The sequence below is a fragment of the Nyctibius grandis genome, chromosome 3 (assembly GCF_013368605.1).
Source record: "Nyctibius grandis isolate bNycGra1 chromosome 3, bNycGra1.pri, whole genome shotgun sequence".
Taxonomy (NCBI): Eukaryota; Metazoa; Chordata; class Aves; order Nyctibiiformes; family Nyctibiidae; genus Nyctibius; species Nyctibius grandis.
The window spans coordinates 28298524-28326047 of NC_090660.1; the positions used below are offsets into that span (position 1 = coordinate 28298524).

The following is a 27524-nucleotide window of genomic DNA, read 5'->3' on the forward strand; positions in this document are numbered from 1 at the left end:
CTTCTGTTCTTGTTTGTTCTGGCACCAGTTCTTTAGAGTTGTTAACTTCTTGACTCTCCAATGGCTGTGACCACTCTTAAACCAAGAAGGATTAATGTATGACAAATAGTGGTTTTAACTATTATTTTCTACTCGGCCTTTGTGAAGGAAAGGGCATGAGAGCACAGCTGCCAGCCTGGTGAATTCTCCACATTCTGGAGTGCAGTTCTAGCTCAAACCAGTTTAATTTAAACTGAAGTGGGAATATGAAGTGAGATACCCCAAGTGGGGCAACCAGTTACTTCTTAAAGTACCTGGATGATTTGTCATGAACATTTCAGGGTTTTTTAACTTGTGTTTTAGGTCAGTCTAAAGAAATGTGAAACATATGATCTGAAAACTCTAAGAGGACCTTCAGATTACCTGATGGTTGCTAACAGCATAGATGCTCTCGAAAGAATGGAAGTCTGCATGAAAGGATGGACCAAACAAATTGAACAGGTGATACTCTGGACAAATGTGAAATATGACAAGATCTGCATATTGGCAGATGATGAGTTTAATCCTGTTGGTGTATAGCTACCTTTCTGTAAAGTTCGGTGTGATCAATCCCTGTATTTTAAAGTACTTTTGGCATGTTTTGTGTGCTTTTACTTCTCAGTGAGAATATTATTGAGAGCTTTTCCATCTACTAGTAAATAGAGCATACACATATCTTTGGAAGACATGTCCCCTGTTTTTTGATGATCACCTATTCTTAAAGTAGAAAACAGTTACTGATTCCCAGTGGATTTAATGAAAGCAAAAAGAACACAATAGTTTAGTGAACGCTATTCTCAGTGGTCAAAATTGTACTTTGAAACATGCTTTGCAGAAAATGTAATTGTCTGTAACAGTGCTCTTGAGATACTACTCCCTCTTTAACTCAGAACTAAAAAGGCCAAGCAAAATTAAGGTCTTTTATGTGAGGTGGTGACTGAGTTAGGTAATCTATCACAGGAGGTTAATACTAGGAGTTAAAATTTGAATTAATCTGTGCTATCCCTGCAGATTAAAAAAAAAAGCATCACACACTAATATTACTCTATGATAAAAGGTTCTTGCAGAAAATGACCAGTTGAGAAAGGAAGCTGATGACCTTGGACCACGAGCAGAGCTTGATTACTGGAAAAAGAGATTGTCAAAATTCAACTACCTTATGGACCAGCTGAAGAGCCCAGATGTGAAGGCAGTGCTTAGAGTACTCACTGCTGCTAAATCCAAACTGCTGAAGGTTTCTATTTTGAATTATGACAGATGTAAAGACTAGAAATGCTCTGTATACCCTAGTTAATTTTGGTGATGCATGTAACATTGCTGGTGGGGAAAATACTGAAGCACCTTTGGCTTTTGTTTTCTTTGCCCTTCCCTATTCGTCACCTTGAGTAGATAAAGTTTAAATCTAGTTTAATTTATTGGAAAAAACAGGGAATTCCCTTTTGTCTAAAGGCTGATAATGTACTCCATCCACATGGCTCAACAGAAATAAATGCTTATAAATCTTTGAAAAGTTGATTATTAAATCAGAAAATTGAATTAATGAACTGAGTATTTAATGAAAAGAAAATTAAAAAACCCCATTTTTTTTAAACCTCTTTCGCATGTTGTTACAGTGTCTGTCAACTGCTTGCGGGGCCATAACTTCTCACATTGATATAACAAACACCCATCACGAACAGAAATTAAGTGAATAAAATAAAGTCTTGGCTCATCAAAATGAGAGACGTGAAACAAATACATGGTTATATATTCATCAGTCCATTAAGCAAAAATATCTATATATTTTACAGCAGCTTGACTTGGCTCTACTACTGACATAACTTGTTGAGCTGAGTGATCTAAACTATTTTCACAGTCAAGTTACTGATGCAAAACAAGGACCTGTTCCTCATCTTGGGTAAACAAGTGTAACTCTGAAGTAACAGATCTGTGCTTTCAACTGTGTTTAAAGGCTAATGGCAAAACACAGTGATCTCAAAACAGTTCTGAAATGTGTGTTTTGTTTTTTTTTTTTCCAAACTTTCTCTTCTTAGAACTGGCGAGCGTTGGATATTCGCATCACAGATGCAGCAAATGAAGCTAAAGATAACGTGAAGTATCTATATTCTCTGGAAAAATATTGTGACCCATTATACAATAGTGATCCTGTAAGCAGAACATTTAAATTCTTAACATATATCTCTCGAGACAACAAAAAGGAATGTATTGTGTAGGATCAGTTTGAAAATGACATAGATAGCATTTTAGGTGTGCGTCTCCAGTTTGAGACTTTGTCCAGTTATGCTAAAAGTGGCCTGGTGGGAATTTCTGTCTACAAAATAAAGTACTTGTTGTTTTCTTGCCGTGCTATCTATGGAGCTTTTGGTCTGATGATGAAACTGGATTCTGTGCTATGGGAGGAAGTGAAATCTTTGTAATTTAAAAAAAAAAATAAAAAAAGGAGTTAAAAAAAAAAAAGGGGTGAAAGTGAACCTAGACAAAGGCTGGGCTTTTGTCTTTATGTTGGCGGCCAGTTCAAGCTTAGCCTAACATTTGTAAGGCAATTTTCAGCTGCCTGGGTTAGGAAAACATAAATATGGTTATGTAAATATTAAGGTGTAAATATAAATCACCTTGTTGTTCCATAGTAACAGGATGATGTAAGATTAACAAGTAGTAAACAAAACCAGTCAACCTAAAGTATGCGATTCTCACTGTCCTGTTATATGCTAAAGTAGGTGGCAAATTGTTGCTTTTATTAAAACTGATTTTGCAACTGACTGTACATGTACATGTCTTGCTAGTCAGAGAAATATGACGAGTTGCCGTGAAGACTCAAAGCTTTGACCATCCTAGCTACCTCTCTCTCTTCCCTCATACTTTTCCCAAAGTGAAATTGCTTCCAAACAGTTCTCTGGGCAACCATGGTATGGCTCTGTTTGTTTCCATTTACTGGATGGTATTAGAACAGTGTGTTCTTTCAGTGTTTCCCTGTCTCATATTTGACTCTCTCTGATGAAAGGTTGGTATGATAGCCATACACAACAAAGTGAATATGCTTGTTATTGGCACTGTGCAGGGTCTGTTAAACTTGATCTGCTTTGGCTTCCCATACTGGCTTTTGCCAAGGAGGAGGTGGTGCCAGCTTCAGAGATATTTAGTTTTGAGGCAGTGTAGCACTTAGGGTGGAATGGAGTGTGAGGCATGGAGTGTGAACCTTTCCCTTACTGTTATTTACCTGTAAAATGTTGACAACCACTTTGTCAATAGTGTAAAACTGTTATTGCTTTGGAAATTCAGACATGAGGAGGAGCTGTCTGAAAAATCTTTGGCCCATTCATGGGCTGAAGACAGGACTGCTGGCCTTTTGAAATGATGCTTCTCTTCAAAGTATTTAGCAAAAGGCATTTCTTTTGTACACAAGACTTACTGAAAACTTGTATAGGGTATGGAGAATTAATGGGTGTGGTGGGTTAACCTTGGCTATGGGCCAAGCACTCTCTCCCTCCCTATCCTCAACAGGAGTGGAGGAGAATATAGGATGAAAAAGTTCATGGATTTTTCAAAGACTGGGAGATCAATTACCTATTATCATCATGCGCAAAACAGACTTGGCTTGGGGAAAAGTAACTTAATTTATGGACAGTGAAAACAGATTGGGGAAGTGAGGAACAAAGACAAAATTTAAAACCACACCTTCCCACCACCCCCCTTCTTCCCAAGCTCTGCTTCACCCCTTCACTCCTGCCTTCTCTTCCTCCTCCCCCTGAATGATGCAGGGGGATGGGGAATGGTGGGCTGCGGTCAGCCAATAACTTCTCACTGCTGCTCGTCCTCCTCACACTTTTCCCTGCTATGGTGCAGGGCCTTCTCACGGGCTGCAGGGACCAGCTTTCCACCAGGGTTCCTCTAGAGACAGCAGGGGCATCTCTGCTGGGGTGCCCCGAGCCCCCCCTCCCCTCCTCCTGCTCTCCCCTCGGGGCTCGCAGGGCTCTTGCTCACCCCGTTACCCTCAGCCCTGGCTGCTGGGCAGCGTTTTGCCCTTTCTGACACAGGCTTTCCCCGAGGTGCCCGCCCATGGCTGAGGGGCTCAGCTGTGCCCTGTGGTGGGGCGGCTGGAACTAGCTGTGTTCGGTGTGGGGCAGCCCCAGCTGCCAGCACCTGGGCACCTGCACCCCAAAGAATGGACTCTAAGATCACCTCCTCCCAGGCACTTCGTCTATTTTATATAATTTTTTAAGATCTAAATGCTAGTACTATAGGAAAGTTGTTCTTCATAGTTCCTTTATTCAAATGAGTGCCATGAGGCTTAACGCAATTTTTGGACTCTCTTTATATATGCAAGCTTACATCAGGTTTAGCAAAAGATTGTACAAACGTACTTTGTGAAAATAAGTGGTACTTTTGAAGAGGCCTTTGTCTCTATCAAATTCCACTCACAGACCGGAGTTCTCACAGCCAAGAATCTAGTGAAAATTTTTCCCCAAAATTGAATTGTAGAGCTTGGAGGATGAAGTAGGAGAGGCAGCTCTGCAGGAGAGGCCCAGGAAACAGAGGAAGCAATGTTAGGAAGACCATGTTCATAATGCTCCTGGGTTCTCTATTTAGGTGTCGAGCTAATATATGGTAACAGAAGTACTGAGCAGAGTTCAGACTGTGTGTTTCTTTCCAGGTGTCCATGGTGGATGCTATTCCAGGACTCATAAATGCAATTCAAATGATTCAGAGTATATCTCGGTATTATAACACTTCTGAAAGGATATCCTCGCTGTTTGTGAAGGTCGGTGCTACAGAGTGAAAGGAAATTTTCTCGGCTTATATTGTGTGGTGTTGCTTGAGTGACAGACGGAAAACACAAAGGGATCAAGCAATTTGAAGAGTTAGCATTTTGGTCAATTTAATGATGCTTTTTGAATGTATTGAGAATTGGAAATAGTGATAAAACAACCTCAAAGTTAAAACCTATTTTACTCTCTGTATTTTGGAGTTACAAGAATTTTTTCAGACTTCTCGAACATCAGGATTAATCTCAACCCTGACATGAATAGATTGAGGAACTCTTTGTTACAGTGAGTTTTGCCTATGGTGAACTGTTTTTTGTAGAACCAATTATGTTACATTTATATAGCCCTTAAACCTCCTTGTGATTGCATAAAGAAGGAAGTGGAGTTGGAAGGACAACCTGTTCTTTAATGATCATATTCTCAGGGGCCCTTGATTTTACCTTTGCTTTCAGAAGTGCTGAAGTCTTACGACTTTGTAGTCCTCAATGTCAAGTTTGGTACAAGGTGTTTAGGTTTAGGATGAGCATAGTTAATCAACATCAGTTTGGTAGTGCAATGGTCTGGAGGTTGGATATTGCAAGGAGGACAGTCTGTCTATGTGGCTGGTATTTGGTATTGCTATTTTGCAGGCTTTAGGCCAGTGGAGTCAGAGATGGGGATGAGACTGAAAGAAGGGCAAGATCTGCTTTGTCTTGAAATGTTTTTTTCACACGGTTAAAATTGCTTTTAGGTGACCAACCAGATGATCACAGCATGTAAATCTTACATTACAAACAACAGTACGGCCACCATCTGGAATCAGCCTCAGGAGAGAGTTATGGAAAAGCTACAAGCAGCCATTAGACTTAAACAGGTAGGTGGGAAGAGCATGTGGAAAACAGAATATAAGGTGAAATTTAGGAGGGCATGATTAGGAAAATTTTGTTTTATATGAGGAAGTAATGTTAAAATGAAGCAACTGAAAAATACACATTGGAACTGGAGCATTTATATTAGAGCTAACAGGGAATTTAGTCCAGTGTCTGTTGACCTGGAAAGAGAATTTCGATGCTTAACGTAATATAGCTATACTTCTTATATGAGAATTACTTGGATTTTCATAGCTGAGTTTCTCTAGAAATTTTCTTTTCACATGATGAGGAGGGATGTGTGATAGAAATGAAAACAGAAGTTACTGAGCTGAATATGTCCCAAAGGTATGTGGACAAGCTATACCTTTAGAAAGGGCAATTTAGTGAACTGAGAAGAATTCAGCTGTCAGATTGTGTAGACTTGTTGGGAAGATAACCTTTATTTTTTTGCATACGCTTCCATGGCTGTTTTGGGATTTTTTTTTTCCTCCCCCTTTAGAACATAGGATCATAGGATAATTCAGCTTGGAAGGGTCCTCAGCAGGTATCTAGTTCAACCTTCTGCTCAAAGCCACATCAGGGGCAGCTATGAGATCAAACTTGTTTGACCAGACCTTTATCCAGTCCTGTCTTGAAGTTCTCCAAGGACAGAGAGACTGCACAGCCTTTCTGGGCAACCTCTTTCACTGCTTGACTGTCCTTAGGGTGAAAGATTTTCTCCTTATATCCAGTCAGAACACCTTCTGTTTCAATTTATGCCCATTGCCTCTTGGCCTCTGTCCATGCGTTACTGTGAAGAACCTAGCTCTGTCGTCTTTAGAACCTCCCTGTAGATATCGAAAGGTTCATATTATGTTTTCTCCATTATTACTTTTTGATTTCTTAATAATATGTGCTTGGAAGAGTAGAACTTTATCCTGACACCTTCTGAAGCAACAAATCTTGCATAGTTCTAGCACAAATTAGTGTAAATTTGTATGATGTCTTACCATCAGCAACAAGCAGTAAATTTGCATATTTCTATAAAGATACAGCAAATTGTTTTAATACAGTAACTGAATATGTTGAAGGAGTAGGTTTTTATTTGAGTCTTATTAGTTCCAAAAGCTTTCAGAAAATCAGTAGATTAAAACTTAAAATTTGAATCAGTAACAACTTAGGAAACTCTGAGCCTTTTGTATTAATATTTCCAAGTGGGGTTATTCGTACATATATGTGCTAAAAATAATAAACATTGTATTTTAAAGAGAACTACTCTTGAAAGAAACCATTTCAGGCAAATATGTTGACTGTGTAATCTGACTTTGGGAAGAATTTAATTTTAACATGTTCGGAGTAAGGTTTGTGCCCAGATAACAAAGCAGAATGAAAACCAGAGCAGCATTCTAACTTCAGAAGGGTTTTTGTTCTGGAAAGTGATTTTGTAAATTTGAAACATTGTTACTTAATAAAACTGCTCAGCACGCAATCATTATTTTCAGTCTCTGAAAACTGTAATCTTGGTTGTAATCTTGGATTTCAGTAAACACATCAAACCCTGATATAAAATGGAGGGAAGAGAATTTCACACTAGCTAAGGGTGGAACGTACAAATACATATATGTGCAGTTCATTCATTTGATGAAATGTGTGATCCTGTAATGGTATTGCTGGGTTAGTTTTCGGAGACAAATTCTGTTACTGTCTTTATAGTGTTCATGATTGTTTACTGATGAAAGTTCTACTTGCTATCAAATTAGAATAATATCTGTCTGTGTAAATTTTGTTCTAGCTGATGATAGTGCATTTTATTATATGCTTGACATTCTTCTTTTAAATCTTCTTTGTTTTTAGGAGTATCAAAATTGCTTTCACAAGATAAAAGAGCAATTGAAACAAAATCCAGCTGAAAGACAGTTTGATTTTAGTGAGATGTATATCTTTGGAAAATTTGAAACCTTTTGTCGACGTCTGGTAAAGATAATAGATGTTTTCAATACTATGAAAACCTACTCAGTTCTACAAGAGTCTAAGATAGAGGGACTGGAAGGAATGATCACAAAATATGAGGTACATTTTGGATATCCTGTCAGTCTGACTTGAACTTTAAACAATAAATAATTACAAAAATTAGAAAAGTGTTTAGCAAGAGAAAAATTAACTCTGTAAATTGTGCTAAAATTACTGGTTAATAGTGATCTAAAGATGTAATTGCTGGGGAATTAAGCAGACCAGATGAAAAGAGGCAGGTGGACAAGAGGTATGTTAAAATCAAAGTTGAAAAAAGCAACAAAATGGGGGGACTTTGTAACAGGAGTAATTGGAGCCATGGTTTTATGTTATGATCGGGAGAAAAAGTGAGAAGTGCAACACTTCTGTCTTTATAAATGTTTTGCTAGCTATGAAAGTGTACTGTGACCAAAAGTGCAGACTGTCTTCATCTCTTGCCCATTATTCTAGGGGTACCTGATCAGTGCCCGCCACTGAGGCTGGCTCCATTCCCCTGGTGGTTGATGCTGCAGTCAGATTTTCCTTGCAGCTTGGGGTGAAACAAGCCCCAGTTCCATTTCTGTGCTGCATAAATACAAACAAATGTAACTTTTATTTCTTGAAATAAGTGATTTTAAAAAACCCCAGCAAAAACCAAAAAACTCTTGGACTCTCAGATTTACTTTGTTTCATTAAGAAAATAGTGAGTTTTATGACAACAAAACAGATTATTAGGTTTACTTAAAATCTGTACTCTAGATCTAGAGTACAGTCAACAGCTGTGTGTTTTATGAGGGAAGTAAGAGTTAATTCTCAGATGGCTATATTCGGGGTGAGGGAGGCAGAGAAATTACTCTATCTGGTTTGCTCTGGAAAGCTCTCCAAGTTTAGGCTTTTTCTTTTGTATCAGCAAAATACCATTTCTTGTTAGTATTACTATCCAGGCTTCTTTCCTGGTCCTTTTATTTAACAGGAGTGAGACCTGAACAACAAGGAGTTCTTCTAAGAATATAAATATGCTAAGTCATGTTCTTTTCCTTTCTTCCAAGATTAAATTTATTTTTCTGGCAAGTAGAGTCTTCCCTGCTCTTCCTGAGCCTGAGTTAACTTACCTTATTGTGTATCTTCCTTAGTGCAGTGTCATAATTGTGGCACCTGTAAATATTAAAATAAATCAGAAGTATTCAATGTGTGGAGTTTGTAGACTGCTTTTAGAGATCACATGTGATACAGTGGCAGTACAGACAAATGTGGCATTCTAATTTGCTTTACCCTCTCCTCTTCTTTTTTGTTGTGGCCATGAATAAATCACCTTGCTTTAGTTAAATAACCATAGGGTAAAACATGAGCATTCCATGGTCCATCTTGGTTCGATTCTCTCCATGTTGCAGTCCAGGGTTTTGGTTCCTTGACCGCATCCTTCACAGTAGCCATATTTTTCCTTTGTTCTCTTCTGTAGTCTTCTGAGAAGAAACCTGGGCACAACTGGAAGGATGGCTTGGTCCATGACTATTCCACATGGGCGGGATGGGTATGGGCTGCTTTAAATTTTGCTCCCTTTACTGAGAGCTGCTCTCTAAAGCTGTGCCAGCAGGCTTCTCAGCAACTCAGGTTGCTGGGAATTTTCAGGTCATGCTATGAAGATAAAATTTTGATATCTCACTCATTTGGGGCATTTGTATTTCAAAAGCCGCCTGTGGCCAGTCTGTGGTGCAGTCTGGGAACTCTATATAGATATATCACATTATCCATTGCATCACTTAAGTCCTAAGTAAGAGCTTTGTGTGAGACCTAGTTACTGTGAAATTATTTTCATTGGGGGGATGAGGGGGAATTATACATGCTTAGGTAGAATATAGTACATGGAACGTTCTGGATAGTATGCATAAAGGGCAGAAAGTGATAGTAGTTTTTTAACAGTGACAAAATTGAGGTACTGAAGTATTTGACATGGGCCACAGCTGTAGTTATGTGACTGATTATATGACTTGAAAAATTTTTACAATAGGAAGTTGTTATGTAACAGTTCTTTATGCTTTACCACTTAGCTGCTATATAGGATTTGCTTGTTTTTAGAAGAAAAGATGGGATTTTTATGTACAGCAAAGCAATAAAACTGAAGTTCAGTTGACATAATAAAATGGTGGAAGTTTGCTGTGCTGAAAATATGTTGAGCTTCATAGCTGTACTGTGGTAAACTACTAGGTTGTTGAATAGTGGTTTGTCATTAGAAATCCTTTCACTGTATGTACAGCTCAAGGGAGATGCTGATTAAGATGTATTTTCATTTGAGTGGTCAGCAGCTATGTAAGAGAAGCCAGGAATAATAAGTCCTGAGCTGGTGGTGTGCTGCATCTTACTGTGACTTTTGAATAGTCTGTTTTTCTATGGAATCAGTTAATTTAAAGACATGGAAAATACTAATGTGAAAATATTTTTCTATGTTGAACTTTGTTAACTTTTAAATAGAAATAATGAACCTCTGCATGAGAGAATATTTAATAGGTAACAAATATCTTTGAAAAGCAAGAGTCTGGATTTTCTGTCCATTCTAATTGACGTAAAGCAGAAGTAAATAATATGGATGAAATTTCTGTGGCCATTGCACTAACTTGTTTCCTGCAAATATGTCATTTAAGTGGTTTGCTTATATTGCTCGGCAAATACTGGTAACTAATGGCAAAGGTAAAATGTGAACATGCAGAGCCCGTTGTTGTAAATATTTTGGTGTGGTAAGTCTTTTTGTTAAGACAATTTTTTGGTGATAATTTTCTTTTTCTGTGAAACTGTTTAGAGCATTGTTGACATCATGAAGAAAAAGCATTACAATTTCTTGGATCAACGGAAGACTGATTTTGACCATGACTATGAAGAGTTTTGCAAAGAGATAAATGATCTTCATGTAGGTTTTATGGTTCAAATAAGAATTTAATTTACTGATGAATGCTTATGAAAACAAAAATACCTCTGTCTGAGTTACCACCAAACAAATTATGCAAATCTCAAAGTTTGTATTCTGAAATTGAAAAATTATTCTAATGTATCTCCCCTTTAAAGTTTGCATTTATTATCTAACTTTCAGTTTCATGGAATAGGCCAGAGGGCCTCCAATGAAAAGATTTTTCATTACTGTACTTTGTTTGGAAGTTATGCTAGCAAGAATGCTAGCATAAAAATGGATGATTGGGTGAATGGGAGCATAGGACAAATAAGTTAGATAATTAACTTTTCCATAGTCATGAAATCACAAGTTGGTGGAAGGAAAGGGTATCTGTAGAAGAAAAAAAATAAAATAAATGCTTGGCTCACTTTGGCTGCCAAAGAGGTAAGCAAGCATTTGTTGAGCGCTCTCAGCATGGTGGAACATTTGAGGGTACAAAAGCTTTTGTTGGTTGCACAGCTACAGAGGGAACTTGGAAAGAAAATACCTTGCAAGTTGGTTGTATTTTGTTTAATTCATGAGGGAAGGAAGAATGGAAAAATTGGTACTTATTGAGGTTAGTTCCACATAAACAAAGTGTGTTCTAATATAGTGCATGATAAATCCTGTCAAATAATATCTGACACATTTGAGGTGCGTGGCTTACATGGTTCTCTGCTGTAGAATTATTTGCTCTCCTTCAGGATCAATTAAGGATTTTCATGGACATCACCTTTGAAAATATTCTGAACACTGAAAGAGCACTGAGTATGTTGAAGAAATTTGAAAGGTACTATGTCCTATCTAGATTGCTAGAATTCTGCCAGGCAATGGAAATAACTCTTTGAGGATGATGGGAAGGGGGGGAGTAGAGCAGGAGGTGTCTCCTTAAGTACAAACAAAGAGCAACTCAACCTCCTCTCACTCAACTGTTCAGCTGTGTTAAGGGATGTCTCCTCAGCAGTATGGATGGATAAAACACATTTTTTTGTATCAGAAAACGCAAAATATAAGTGGACTTTGAACTTCATCTTTCAAAATTAACGTAAGTACAGGAATACTTTATGGCTGTTAGCATATTTACCTTAGCTTTGTCCTTGAACAGTGACATTAATTTATTGCCACAGTGCAGCTAGGAGAGAGTAAAATGCTTGTAATAAGAAACAGTGAAATTTGTCTTGATAAATTCACATTGTTGCAAAGCAGCCTCAGTCTTTATTGCATCAGTTTTCTTATAATATTCTGTTTAATGGAGTAGACTGCTAGTGGTGAATTGGTTACAGTTTGCTGCACATAATTTTAGCTCAGTGTTTGAAAACAGTGACAAAACAGAAAATGTGTAGGCTTACTTGGAAACTTTTATCATCAGGTCTAAATCTTGGTTGCTTGGAATCAGGTTGTGACAGCATTTGTTCAAGCTTTAGTGAAAAGTGCTGCTAAAGTAGTTATTTTCTAAAGAATGCAAGGGAATCTGGAACGACTGTATTTTCCAACAATGCATCAGATGAATTTCAGAAGTATTGAAGGAGTTATTTTTAATGCTTATTATTTTTCTAAGCAGATTACTAATCCCGAATCTTGGCATTGATGAAATGTATCAGAAAATACTTCAGAACTATGGTCATGACATAGAAACAGTCTGTAAGATCTACACTAGGCAGAAGCAGGACCCTCCACTGGCTCGTAATCTGCCTCCAATAGCTGGTAAGATCTTGTGGGCACGCCACCTATTCCACAGGATCCAGGAGCCCATGGAGTCTTTCCAGCAGCACCCAACTGTTCTGCACACACCAGATGGCAAGCGCATAATCCGCAACTACAACAAAGTAGCAAAAGTTCTTATGGAGTTTGAGGTGATCTACCACAGGGGATGGCTGCAGCAGGTAAACCAGCTGATTTTGATTAGGATATTTCTTTAAAAAAAAGTGGTGGATTTTTGTTGTTGATAGACTAATAACATCTAGTTTTACAGACCAGATTGGATTCCTGTTGTTTCAGGCCTCAGTGAAGAAAAAAGGTTACAGCAGTGTGAAGGAATCTCTGGTTAATAGCAATAGTCAGGTATGCTAAGCTCTAGACTTAGGATGCCTCTTAAGTGAGGGATGGAATAAGAAAAGGTACATTATAAGAAAGTGTTTCTATGAATAAACAGTGCCTGTACTGCCTGTAGCTGAATTTAGGAGCAATTGAAAGACCTTCATTATAACTAAGAAGTTATAATGAAAAATATATATTATGGAAATCATAATGAAGATTCAGTGGTAGCCTTAGCTGCCCCTCTGTCTCTGCCATATACTACTGACTCTGGTGCAAGAAAATCATGTGTGGGGAGAAGAGTTTTGTCAGCTGGTTAGCTTAAGGTAAAAGCAGACACAGAGGTTTCCTCTGGACTGGACAGTATGGATTTGGTTTTTGAGTGATAATCCATGAGTATGCTCCTAGGGAATGTACATGTGAAAAGCATCCAGTCTCAACAGACAGAGCATCTTGTAGAATTAATAGCGTACTCAGTGCACAAGTATGTTTTGAGCCCGTTGTGGGTTAACCCTGGTAGGCAGCTGAGCACTACGCAACCGCTCGCTCACTTCCCCCCACCCAACTGCAGTGAGACAGGGAAGAGGAAAGGAAAAGTAAAAGCAAGAAAACTAGTGGGCTGAGATAAGAAGTTGTTTAATAAGTGAAGGAGAAGTGGAGAAAGAGAGAAAGAAAACAAAGTAAGTGTTGGAAAGGCAATCACTCACCACCTCGCATGAGTAGACCAATGTCCAGCCAGTTCCAGAGCAAAAGATGGCTAACCCCCTCAACTTCTGTCTCTCCCTTTTTATTGCTGAGCATGTTGTTGTATGGCATGGAATATCCCTTTAGTTATTTTGGGACATCTGCCTGGTTTTGTCCCCTTCCAACCTCTTGTGGCCCTCCCCGCCCGCCCCCCGCAGTCTATTCACTGCAGGGGGCAGAGTGAGAAACAGAGGCAGCCTTGATGCTGTGCAAGCACTGTGCAGCAATAGCTAAAACATTAGTACGTTATCAGCATTGTTTTGATTACAGATCTGAAATACAGCACCATACAAGCTGCTGTGAGGAAAATTAACTCCATCCCAGCCAGGCACAGTATAGAGCCATTTAATTTCCTATCAACCATTTGGTAAGGCAGAACACTTGGTAGTCTGAATATTCTTCAGAAAACATGGTTTACGTTAAGTTCTAAATCTCATTTGACTGATTTTGCCCTCTTGAGTTTTGAAATAGAACCTCTGACTACCTTCATATTATCAGATGGCTTCTGCAGGGACTACTTCATAGCCTTGAAATCTGCAAGTTTCTACTATACTATTGACATATTTTCCACCTCCAGTTTCTTTGTAGCCTTGTCAAAGAGAATGTTGTAGAAAAATTAGCCTCAGCCTCCCAAATACCAAAAAGGATCAGAATCTCCAGATGACTGTTTTGAAGGTGGTGGCACAATTATCAGTGCATTTGCCTCTTGTTCTTGGAGCTCAGCCCCAGCTTTTGTACAATGTGAAAATCTCTGGTGCTGATAACTATCATTCTTCTCAGAGCTAATCTTACACCAGACCTGAGACCAGAGGTTCCTGCTGTCTCTTGTCCAATCGGAATATAGTAAGGTTTCCTGACTCTTCCTTCCCCGTTCACACTTGCATTTGCCATGAAGGTTTAAAGGAGCATCAGATTTGATGGTCTGATGTTGTGGGAGTGTTTGTGTCAGTTTGGTATACTAAAAAAGGAGAAGTGACTACAATATTAGAGGTTGTATAATACGCTGTGTTCAGACCGCCTTGGCTCTGGTGCTGGATATATGTTACTGATGGTTAATCTGATGTTGACTGCCAGTTGGGAATGAAGGAACCTGAAGAGTATTACCTCAACTGTTCTGTCATGTTAGATTATTTTTCAGGTGTATCAGATCTAAGTTTGGCACTATTGACCTCCGTATAATTGGTCTTCCTCCCGGGAAGTAATGAAAATTGCCATTGCTCTACTTAGAAATGTCTTTAACTTCAAGTGCTTATTCTGGTAACTTGAGAAGCCCATCTTTGATTTCATGTGCTCTTCACAGAGAGCTGGTATGGTATGTGTGTCCCTCATGTTTTGTAGAAGAGGAATTGTGATGCTTCAGTAAGCCTTTGGCATTTGTTTAGTGTTTCTGTCTTGGACTCAGTTTCTGTTTTGATGCCAGTACTGTGCTGGATACCTGCATCGTTCCAAGTATACTGATGATAGCTTTCACTGAATTGTACCTGCTGCTAATATCATGTCCTTGCCAGGGCACTTTAAAGACATTTTCCCTGTCTCTGCTATAAAGACTAAGGAGGATGTATGCTTCTTGTGGGGCTACATCTGTCTCCTTTGGCAAGGCGATCTAGTGATCCAATTTTCTGACATGTACCGTGCCTTGACGGAGCAGTCAAGTACATTCTCCTTTCATCTTTTACAAAATGACCGTAACATCCAAGGCATCTCCCCTGAACTGATGCCTTTCTTTGTGAGGGCCTAGTGATCTGTGATCTGATTCTCATCTGTGCTAAAAGTAAGCATCTAGTTTCTTCTATGGCAGAGTCAAATCACACTTGGCAGCCATATAAACTTGCTAAGCCTACTCCAACCTTGTATTCATTAGGTGGGAACAAAGGGAGGTGGATTTGAACACAATTTCAAGTTTTTGAAACGAGCACAGATGCCTTGAAAATACATGAAAAGTATAGCCACTTCAACATCAATGCACTTGTCAACCAGATATGGCAAAAAAAAGTGACTACTGTTCAGGAGTCTCTTCTCTCTGCTTGTGGCAACAAGAGTGCAGACTGATGTGGACATCAGTATCATAGAACACAAGGTGGAGCTCCTGCTCTACTCCTGAACAAAAGAAAAACGAGAGGGGGGCAAGTGTCCTGTGGGGAATACAAATGCAACAGAAATAGGGCTGTAGCTCCTACTGCTTTTTATTCTTCCATACAGTGGCAATAGTTTAGTAGCATTTTCTGATATTTCCAGACATTTTTTTCCTCCTTTTGCCTGTTTATTACTGAATGGTTACCACCTTGTTTACCGACTTTTATTAATAGCATAAGATTTAAAGCCATTCTTTTTGTGCTATAGCCAATGATGTTCAACTTGGACATATTAAAATAATAAAAATCCCACAAGTGTGAAAGTTACTATAATTCTATGGAAGTGTAACATTTTTGCCTTCAATGTGCCCCATATGTCTGTTACCAATTTCTGTTGCCTTAATAATGAAAATTGCATGAAAAAACCCCATAAATGGGAGAGGAAGAGATTGATAGTGACAATAACGAGTCTGAAGTCCAAAGAAGAGTGCAGTAAGATTTGCTGGTGAACTTTGCAGAAAAAAATTCAGCTTCTACTTAAGGCAGCTGTGCCGAGTGACTTTGATGCTAGTGGATAGAACATGACAGCTTCACTGACAAAACTTGATTAGGTGATTTCTTGAAAAATGCTGTGTAAAATGTCATGATAATACACGATGCAGCTGAAGCAAGCAATAATCTCAACTAGATTTTAGACATAGAAAGGGGGTGCAAATTTTCAGTGTGTTCCATAATAAAAGAAAAAAGTACACTGAAAGAAATCAATGGGTTATGAAACTATTGCTTAAAACCAAGCTTCATCTCAATGTAATGTGATACATGAAATTAGAGAAGTGAATAAAGAACAATAAAATTATATTAGCAAAAGGACAACTGGAAAATAGGAATAGCAGCAAAGTTTTTCATGTAGGAAAGGTTTCCCTACCTAAGGCATGACTTCTTCCTGGTATCAGCCAAATTTTCCACGCGTGGTGGTCTTATGAATGCTCTCCCTTCTAATTACATGGAAAACAAATGGTATTCTAATATTCAAGTAAGGCAGTTAAACCAATAGTGTGATTAGGCTTCTCTTTTAAGAATTTAAAAAAAAATCTATAATAAACGTTAATTTTAGTATTTTTAAAAATTTGCCCAGAGATTGGATATAATTGGAAGTTTGATTAAGACTGGAGTGTGGTATACCTGTTAGGTAGTGGAAAACAAACGAAAGGAGAAATGAGGATAAGTTTATTCAAAAGATATCTGAAGAAGTTATCCAAGAATAATTTAGTTCATTGAGGAGGTTGTGTGCAGCCTTATTGCAGAATGTGCAGTAAGTTTTAAGGAAATAAGAGTTCAGATTTAAGAGGATTGAAGTTAGAAAGTCTATGGCTCTGCTTTTGATGTTGGACTGTGGAATGCAGCTTATGATATCCAAGAACCAACAGAAAAATATCTGTCAGATAAAGAACAGTTTATTTGATTATTAAGCATTTGGGTGCATACAGATTGTGTTAATAAATTTTTGTTGTTGATTTGTACCATATCAATCTTTATTGTGAGCAATACCTGATTTTAGTATCTGCCAAAGTGATATTTATGTCCAAAACAAAGTATTTCGTTGTACTGGCTTGTCTGATCAGGAATGATGACTTTGTTTCCTGCAGATTGAATTAACCGAAAGAGGACTTCAAGCATCTCTCTTGGTAAAAGCTCCAGAAACAGGAGAATTATTTGTGAATTTTGACCCTCAAATATTAACTTTAATCAGAGAAACAGATTGTATGACTCACATGTGTCTTGAAATTCCACCATTTGCAAGTATTATTCAACTGAAGAGAGACTGGTATAAGAAGATCATCAACAATTTGCATGTGGGTTAATTTTACTTATTTTATGTATGTGTAGAGTACATTAAGATGTCTAGGTTCTGTACACATGGAAGAGAAAAAATAAAGATCAACTGTTATGCATTAAGAAAACATTGGCAAATCTATTTTTTTTATCGTTATGACTGTTTTGAGGCACTTTTTCAAAGAATTTATTTGCTTTATATTTTCTGTGAAGTCACTTCAAAGATGCATGGGTTTAGGGAAGCTCTGTAGAGCTTGGAAAGATATGAGGATGGGGAGGAAAGGAGGCTTACAAGATGCCTCGCTCTGTGGCCTGCTTTCTAAATTATAAGCAATTTATTTCTCATCTGATAATGGAGTCAACGTTGGATACATTTTGTTTTGAGAGGATGGCTGGGATGGAGGAATGGGTGGTATGCCTTTAAAAAATGCAAAGCATCCAGCAAGTAGCAGTGTAGTTCCTGCACCAGTGTTTTACACAGGTGTCTGTGGGCTAGTTTAAAAAAGAGAAGCTAAAACTTCGCTTTCTCTCATCTTTTAAATCCTTTGGATCATTTTGTCTGCCTATGGACAGACAAGGTTCTTGATGGCTCAAGATGAGGATTCAAAGATAGGTGTCCAGAAAACTATACTTTCAAAGAGCTACTTGATTCTTAAATGAGAAAAAAAAGTCATATTAAGTCATGAAGTTATTGCAAGGATTGTATTTTGCAAAACATATGAAACTAGATCAGTGAGTTAAAGATGCATTAGAAACCAAATACCATATTAAAGTTTTGGTAAGGTTGGCCTGATAAAACTGCTGAAAAGTTCACTTGGATGCCTTTTTTTTCCTTGGGCTTTTTGCCTCCTGGAACATCCATTTAGAGACTGAAATTTGCAAACCTTTTTCTACATTGTGGTTTAACCCCGATGGGCAGCTAAGCATCACATTAGATGCTTGCTTACTTCCTGCAGTGGGATGGGGGAGAGAATCCAAAGGTTAAAAGAGAAAACATGTGGGTTGAGATAAAGACAATTTAATAGGGAAGGCAAAAACTGCATGAGCAAGCAAAGCAAAATAAGGAATTTATTTACTGCTTCCCGTTGGCAGGCTGGTGTTCAGCCATCTCCAGGAAAACAAGGCTGTAACATGGTTCCTTGGGAAGACAAACGCCATAGCTCTTGGGAAGACAAACGCCATAGCTCTGAATGTTCTGCTTCTTCTTCCTCCAGCTTTTATTTTTAAGCATTATGCCGTAGATATGGCATATCCCTTTGGTCAGTTGGGGTCAGCTCAACTGTGTTCCCTCCCAGCTTCTTGTGTGTCCCCGGCCTACTCACTGGCGGGGCAGTGTGAGAAGCAGAAAAGGCCTTGATGCTCTATGAGCGCTGTTCAGCCATAGCCAAAGCATCGGTATGTTATCAACTCTGTTTTGGTCACAAATCTAAAACATGGCACCATATAAGCCACTATGAAAAAAATTAACTCCATCCCAACCAAAACCAGTACAATCTATAAAAATGAAGTTCCACGTGAAGTAGTACTTGCATTATTATACAGTGCAACAAATAGTGAACTTTGCCAAAAATAATTAAAACATTTCCCAAACAATTAATTATTGTTTCTTAATAATTTCAGTGATGTATATCCAGAGGACTTTTCTTAATTTAAGTTATGATAAATATGTGTATGTGAAGAGGTTGGAATCAGTGTATATTAACTAATGCTTTAATTCTCTCTTTATTTCAGATGATGCTGGCAGAATATAAAAGAATTAAACTGAAAATACAACACCCTATTGAACAACTGATGGCTCCTTGGTTAGCAAATGTAGATGATGCTATCCAGCCAGGTCTGATGTTACTGACCTGGACATCCTTGAATATTGAGAAATATATTAATACAGTTTTTCACAAGCTAGGTAAGTCACTTACCTTCTTCCATTAACTTCTACTTGTTTGTTTCTATATAAATGTAAGCTATATTATTAAGCTTACTATCCTTTATATGATTTGCACTTAATTGACTTATACATGAAAGAAATCAGAATTTTCACCAGTTCTGTACTTCATGAAACCTCTGCTTTATAACACCACCTTCTTTTTGTCTCGCATATTTGTCAAATTTTTACTAATATGGATGGGAAAGCAGTTAGGATTAAACCAAGCATAAAGTAGTGTGCAAAAGATCCTGTGTATTCTGAATTCAAAGAATGATAGCTACTTTTTAAAAGAGCTCCTAGGTTTGAGACTTTTCCTAATCTTGCCTTTTGTTTCTCTAATGTACAAAATGAGTTCTCAGGGAATAATATCTCGACTGAGTTGACACTGTCACTGCTCAACAGCTTTTCATATTAACCTTTTTTTTAACATCAGTCTTTTTAAAACTAGTGAACACACATCTTGGGCAAAGTCTTTAGAAAACAGATGAGCTTGTAGTCTTTTCAAAAGATTATCACAAGAATGCACTGAGGTGCGTATTGTTTCTGAAGATACCAAGTTCCTTTTGCTTCAGCTTAATTACTACATCAAACAGATTTTGTTTTTCGAAATGATGTGTAGTTGTAGTGGGAATTTTCTTTAGTTGAAATGGCAAATTAAAATGCATTTTGGATGCTAACCTGACATTGCACTCAATTTAATTTTGAATAGTACAAGTACTTTGAGTCTGGAACAGGCACCTTGCTGCTATTTCAATTTCAGCATTTAAAGCAAATTGCTATTAAGCTGTGAAAATTCTAGTGATTGTTTTCTGTTAACTGTTATTCGGCTTCTAATATTTTTTTGAAGTATAGACATTTTATTTGTCAAAAGTTTCTGTTGCTAGGAGGTTTTCCAAGTGGTAACTAGCTCAAGCTAGAGGAGAAGGAATAGTATTCCTGGACCTCAATTAAACTTTAATGTCTTTGTGCTTGAAATGCATATACTTCAAGCTCATCTTATAGATATTTGTAATATTTTGCTTATTATCTTTTAGGATATGGATAGCATATGCTAGATGAGCATATGTTATGCAAAAAATTAACTATGATTTCAGTGGTGAACCTTGCCATAAAAGTTTAGATGTTTGAAGTAGCTGTTTAAGGTGTAGAATTCATATAAAATTGAATAGGATAGTTTGTTGAAGTAAAAATTTAAGCAGGACTCTGCAAAGACTATTGGTTTCAAACTTTTAAGCTTGTCTTGAATCTTCTGTTTGCTTCAAAAGCTGGGCTGGAGTTATTGCTTGATCGAGTGAGTGACTTGGTTGAATTTCGTATTGATGCTGTCCTTCAAGAAATGAATAGAGTGCCACTCTGTAAGTTGCCAGAAGATGAACCACTGAGCTGTGAGGAATTTCTCCAAAAGACTAAGGTTATTAGATAAAAGTTTTGTAAAGAAGAGTTCAATTACTTTGAATTAAGATATTTTCCATTTTTTTTTTATGAGATAAATACAAAGCAGAATTAATGAAGCATGTGTGGGAAACTCAAGTAAGGAGATCCCCACTTGCTTGGCTGGAACCTTAAAAAGGAACAAAAATACGTTGAGACCTGGGATGTTATTTTCTGAGCTTATTAATGTCAAGCCACTACTATATGATTTTTTTTTATGCTTTGATATCAGTCAAGTTAAGGTTTTTGCTCTGTGATAGTATCTTTTTTTTTTTGTCATTGTTGCTTGTTAATGCCTTTAAATAAGGGAATTACTCATCTGATGCCTGTGAATAGCTCTGTAACAAGTGCATTTCATTGCCTGGGAGAGTAAATACCATGGAAATAATTGTGTACTGAATATCTTTGTTAAACTCAAAGAAGAAAAAAATTAAAAGGCAATTATAGTTAAAAATTATAGTTGACTAAAGCATACTTGATCAATTTTACCATAAGTATTAAAGAAAAAACTCACAATAATATATTTCTGAATTTTATTAAATCTCATTCTTCGGTTCCTTCTCCCCCCAGTTAATAATTTTCATGTTTATTCTAGTCATAAATACAGCTTTTGATAGATTTTATCTCCTGTCTAGCTATAAATGGGAAGCATGATTGGCTAATACTCTTCATGGCACAGCCAAGTAATGTAAAATGGCAATGGTTAAAAGAAAGGTTAAGTCTTCCATGTCTACATTGCAAAGTTAAGAAAATTAAGAAGCACTTGCTTTTGGGAGCCCTTTAATGGAACTAGCCTTTATAAACATTGATTCATGATATTACCTATGGATGAGTCACATGATTTAGGAAACAAGCCACAGCAATTTTGAAAGACATTTATTATGTCTCGTTTGGCACAACAAAGAATACAACAGTAAATAGTTTGGAACAAACCAATTTAAAAATAATGTTATGTATTGATCTTGTTTTTCACAAATCTGAGGCCTTGACATTTGTGTTAATAAAGGCTGCTATGACTGTGAAATAGACATGAGAACCGGGAAGATAAGAACATATGTCTGTTTTGGTTTGATAACAGGAGCTCTGTTTGAAAGGTTCTCGGACTTTACATTTAAAAAGCTCACTGGTGGAAGATGCTGCTAATGAGCTAATTAACATGTTACTTGACAGTGAGGTACAGATTAGAAAAGAAGATAAGAAGTCAGTTGTACCCGCTGGTGAAATAAGGGGAAAAAATACAGGTAAGAAGATAGTATTGTAGCTCTGTGCTTATGTTTCTTTTGCCTCTGATAGTATGTGTTGGGGAATATTGTAGCTTAGCTGATTAAAGTATCAATCAGTATTGGACTATTACGTTGAGGTACAGATTACAAATGAGTATAATCTGCACTTCTGTAAAATTTAGCTGTATTTCAGATGCCCTGTGGAGGTGTTGCTTTATTGTATTTTCAAATCTCTTAAGTTAACTAACCAGATTTATGATGTTTTAGCAACAGAAAAGGAAAGAAGATCAAAAAGCTTGACTTCCTCCCGCAATTCCAGTGAGATATGGGCTGGACTGTCTCCTCCAGCAAAGAGGAAGAGAACAGATTTAGAAATGCTAGAGGAAGAAGCCAATGAACTGCTTTCCTACTTCAGTCATCGTAATGTTGATGCCCTTTTGAAAGTCACTCGAAACACTCTAGAGACCATACGCAAGCGCATCCATGCATCTTCCATGATCAACTTCTTAGGTGGCTGTATTGCAGTACTTTGCTTTCTTAGCTTATAAAAAGAAATATGAAAATGTAATATCCCAGAACTATATAAAAAAGAGCCATATACGTAAAAGAGAGAAAAACAAAGGGACTTTGTATAAGCTATCTTGTTAAATCAAAATTGGTAACGTGGTATATTTCCAAAGGAATTTTTTTTTCGTGTGACAGCAGGAATGTGTCATTGAGATGCTGTTTCTCTTAGGGCTGACTGTACTGTTCTGAAGCTGGATGTTGTATTTGGAGCAGGACTTGATAAGTGGTTACCTGTTTGACCTTGGCTTTTACATAAAACTATATGAAAAAACAATAGAGAAAGAGGTGTGTTCTCTTTCTCTCACTAATTACCTTCAGATCTTTCTGTACATTATGATGGAACACTCTTTTGAAGTGTTTTCTTGTTACATACCTTTAAGAAACAAAAATAAAGGCATATAAGGCATGCAATAGTATGAGATTCTAAGGGGTTTTTGTGCCCAATTTAATATGCTGGCTGGGAGTACAACCCAGATAACAAAATTTTCTGCTAAACAGAGTTTAGCTGCACAGAATAAGTTGAGAAGGAGCTTCATGGAGAGAAATAGTATGGCACTTAGTTTTTGCTTGTGCTGCTATAGACTTTACCAATACATCTTGTAAATTACTCAGGAGTCTTTTTTTCCTTAAGAAATTGCACTCAATACTCAACACTAGGTTATATATATTGGTTTATATCATTACAATGCCTAGTTTGACATCTTGAAAAAAATGTGAACAACCTTTTTTTTTTTTTGTCTTTCATTTAGAAAATCACAATGTTTCTAAGCAGAAAAAAAGTGCTCATCCTATAATTAAGACTAGTATTAACCTGTCTATCCCTAATATCATCATGACACCCTCTTTGGATGAGGTACAGCAGACGCTTAATAAAGCTGTAGATAGTATTGTGAAAGTAATGAAAGGAGTTGGACAGTGGAGTAAGGAGAGAATATCCCAGGTTTGTGTCTTTAACACCCTTACTTAAAACTAATGTTTCAAAACTACTGCAAATAAAAAATGAAATTTTATTTCTTCCCCAGAAGAAAATGTTAGAGAGAAAAGTGGCTGTGTTGCAGTGTGAGAGCAGAGATGGCAATTCTGATGATGAAATGGAAGAGACTGGAAAGAAAAACATCCATGGTAATGATAAAATCTGACATGACTCAATTTGAATGTTAGGTAAATATGATTTATACAGAATGCATTAAAGGATATTAAATACAAAATGCATCAAAAGCAGTAGAACGAAGACTTTATAGATTTTTAAACTACCTCAGAGAAGAAATAGGATATAATAACAATGCCAGGGCTTCCCTTTGTGGTTAGAAACCAGACTTGCCTGAAGATACTTGTCTTTGTGTGGATTTGAGTAAGGGGATTTTTTTGTGCCTCTCGGAGAGTTGTACTGCTTTGAGTTCTACCTGCACCATGTGAAAAGCTGTTAGGATTCTAGCTTGGGCAGCACAGTAGAAACTGTGAATGTGTTTGGAAAACAATTATAGTCACTATCGCTACACAAAAAGTCTTTCATGATTTGCCAGTGTGGTTTGTAACTTGGCGTGTTCAAGTGGCATCTTAAAACTTGTGCTGAAATTCCTTTAAGAAGGGTAAGTTGAACTTACACAAACCTGGTATTGAATAGAAATATCTATATAAATTTCAGTATTGGTGGAGAGAGGATTGTGTAGAGGATTGAACAGACTAAAATTTCTAAAAGGATTTTAACTTAATCTGGTTTGTGATTAGACATGGAATTAAGTTATTGAAGGCATTAATTCAAGGATATTTAAGATAGTATCTTTGGTTGCTGGGTTGTTCTTGTCTGAAATGGTTTAGAATCAAGCCAAATTAATTATTCTACTTTGTACTTCAGGTACGTCAAAAATATATTGAGTCTTTTTAGGTTAGCTCCCTCTTATATGCCTAAAAAGTAGGAAAATAATACCTGAACTGGTTAAGAAATGAAATTGTTCTTTCAAAATTAAGAATTTTTCTTGCCCGAGATGAAATAAGAAACGATGGTAATTTCAGTCTTGTGGGTATTTGCTAACTCATGGACCTTCCTTTTATCTTTCTTTCCTTTGGAGGACTGGCTATGATCATCTTCTCGGATTTAATGTTAATTTATATTTCAAATTGTCAGTTGAGGTCTGCCTCACATTATTTCAGAGAATAAAAATATTTATGGATTTGCTCAGTGCTGACTTACCATTAAATCACTTAGGTGAAGTGTACAGGGTAAACCTTGGGAAGGGGTGAGAGAAAAAGAAAGATTATATTTGAAAGATGTGTTCCAAAGACTTGTTCCAAATTTGACAGAGTACCTCGATGAAATAAGTTTCCTAAAATGGAGAGATCTGTGAATTTGTGGGAATTATATTGGCCACCTAGACTTCTAGTTGACTTTTTGATTAATGAGAACACTTAACTTTAAAATGCATGCTTATTGAAACATAGGTAATTCATTTTTGTCTATAGGAATTTGCTTGGCCTAAACAATATGTCTGTCCTAAAACTGCTTTTGTATTTGAATCTGCCTTTATAGATAGTGTGTCAGATGCAGCATCACTCAGTTTGTCTGATCCAGCGCAAAGCCAGAACTACTACAAGAGTGTTTCAGAGAACAAAGAAATTATTAAATTAGTATCTTTACTCAGCACTGCTATTAATTCTACAAAAAGGGTAAGACAATCAAGATGTTAATTTAATATCACTATCCAAGGGATATTAATGTATTACTTTTAATATCCTTGGGCTATAAGAGTAGACATTTAAAGCAGTAATTAAACATATGAATGAAAACATGTAGGATGGTGAATGGAAAACATGTTGCTGCAAACTTGCAAATGTGCTTTGAAAGTGTAACATGGGTTACGTGTACTCTGTTCAAAAATTTATGAGGTTTTGAATATTACATAAAGTAAAACTTAGGTCTGATTAAAAACATATCTCCAATTGACAAAACATCATAAAAAACTCCAGGTATAGTTGGGTTGAGTGTATTTAATATGGAACTGGTAATAATTGAACAAGTGTGTTAAATACAGTTTTATTCACACAGAAATTCTAATGAAGCCAGCATGACTTCTGGCCCACTATGAAGAGTTTATGAAGGTTTTTGGAAGAAAACTGGCTGTCAGCTTGGCATTTGTAAAGTGCCGAATAGGATTTTCTACTGGAAGTTAGGAGATAGCTTAAGGGATATGCATCATTTCTTTGCCCTTATTCTATGTGCTCTCTAGTAAACTGTAGGTGTTGAACTGATATTTCTTTGGGGAACTCTGCATCAGTTCCTCCTGGGGCCAGTCCAACCTTACAATGGAGCCTTGCCAGGTGGAAATTTTTGACTCAAAGCCTTGTAACTTCGGTGGTACTAAAGCATAACTAGCACAATGACATACAGGCTTGTGCTGAAGACTAAAGTGCAGTTGATAGTGGTCGATAGTCATCTTGGTATTTTGATACTCAATATTTTGTAATTGGAAACTTTTATCACTTAGCCAGGTTTAAATGCCTGCAAGCACTATGTTTATCATAAGTCATGATGTGGGTTATCTCTCGTAGCAGTCACCTCTCATTTACTTGTTTAATTAGCTGAAGTGATGATGATTTTACTTTGTGTGACATTTTCCCGAATTCTTGAGAACCAGAAAAATAATACTGTTGCACACTCTTTAAACAATATTCAAATCAAAGATACCTGAATTAAGTATAGAATTTAATGTTAACATCACCAAAGTCATACAGGTAAAAAAATTTGTCTTGTAACTTCATTATTCAAGAATGAACTGAGTTACTGTTGTTGTTATGTTGGGCCCTGGAGCTCAGGTTTCAGTTGCTAGTCCAATAAGTGGTAGGGAAGGACAAGTGTACTGTATCCTAGTCTTAAAGGAGTATTTTACTTCCTACTGATTCCTAGGATTTTATTGACTGAAGAATCACTTCATTGGAAAATACTGTAACTGATTTGACAAATTGAATGTGATTAGCATACAGTTCCGGGCAAGGCTTGTGTTTGCTAATGGAACTTGCTTTAGCATAAATTTACAGGCAGCCTTCTGTTTAGTGAGGTGATGCAACCTGCTCCACTATGGAGTTCTTAATGTATTCTAATGAGCAGATGCTAAGAAATTATATGGATGCTATACATATAATGCTGAGAATCTTTCTTTGAACTTCTAATGTGTTTCAGGAAATTCTTACAGCTTTGGAGAGTTTTAGTTGTTACCACCATATATGGCAGAGGGACAAGGAGGAAACGGTTGATAAATTAATGATGGGAAACCCATTACTCTCTAAATTTGAATCTGAAATTCTGAATTTCCAAGACTTGGAGCTGAAAATAAATTCTGAGCCTGAATACATCTGCGTGGGAGCTATTGCACTGTACACTGGTAGAGTTCAGCTTTCCACTTCTCACTAGAGACATATACTTTCTGATTCCTGTAGGAAGGAGAGATGGTGCTTAGTTTTGGATGGGTGAACTAGGTTAAAGATGGAAAGGAGAAAGAGAATGGCTGATTGCTGTTCTGGCTGTAAATGCATGCAAGCAAAACACTAATACAAGGGTATCTGTGAGGCTCAGCTGGAGTTTCTTCCGCCACCTGGATACTTATGCTCACTTATGTGGTGCATGGTAGATGTTTGCCTATCCTTCTGTCTCTGACCCCCATAGGTACTTATTTTATGGGAATAAGATGATATGTTTATGTTGCTTTTCTCCTTGCCTGTTTGCATGTAATGAGACAGCTGAAAAGCCTTCTATTTAACAGTTAGTTAAGTGAAACATGCATATTGTTATTGATTCCCTTTTTGCCATGAAAGCCAGGCCTCCAATCTTTACTTTTTTGTAGCTCAGGTTCCACATCACCTAACTAAATTTTGCATAAGCATTTTACACCAGTGTAACAGAAAGGACGGTTGGGAACTGTGATGGACTGTGAGAAATGCATGCAACTGATTTTGCAGTGGATGTCAAATCTGAGGAAGCGGAATGTTTTCTTCATTAGGAAAGAGTGTCAACAAAATGTCTTTGATTATATCGTAAGGCAAAAAACTGGAGAAACAAGCTGGCTGTTGAAACTCAATGGGGGTGAGGTAATTCTGATATTTAATAAATCCAAAAGACCATCAGATGTGAAGAGCTAAGCATGGGAAGAGGCACTGTGTAAAAAGGAAGACACACAAGTGAAAT

General features: G+C 37.2%; 1 protein-coding gene across 1 annotated transcript in view; it reads left to right on the forward strand.

Annotated features, from left to right (window-relative positions):
* The window catches only part of DNAH5 (dynein axonemal heavy chain 5), a 136622-nt gene that overhangs the window by 12545 nt on the left and 96553 nt on the right, over positions 1-27524 (forward strand). The window contains 18 exon segments of the mRNA XM_068396901.1: positions 343-480; positions 1076-1252; positions 2052-2165; positions 4670-4777; positions 5512-5634; positions 7466-7681; positions 10395-10502; positions 11225-11310; positions 12082-12403; positions 17017-17223; positions 18935-19106; positions 20393-20538; positions 21637-21799; positions 22049-22291; positions 23098-23288; positions 23371-23470; positions 24888-25012; positions 26523-26724. Coding sequence (XP_068253002.1) covers positions 343-480; positions 1076-1252; positions 2052-2165; positions 4670-4777; positions 5512-5634; positions 7466-7681; positions 10395-10502; positions 11225-11310; positions 12082-12403; positions 17017-17223; positions 18935-19106; positions 20393-20538; positions 21637-21799; positions 22049-22291; positions 23098-23288; positions 23371-23470; positions 24888-25012; positions 26523-26724 — 2941 coding nt within the window.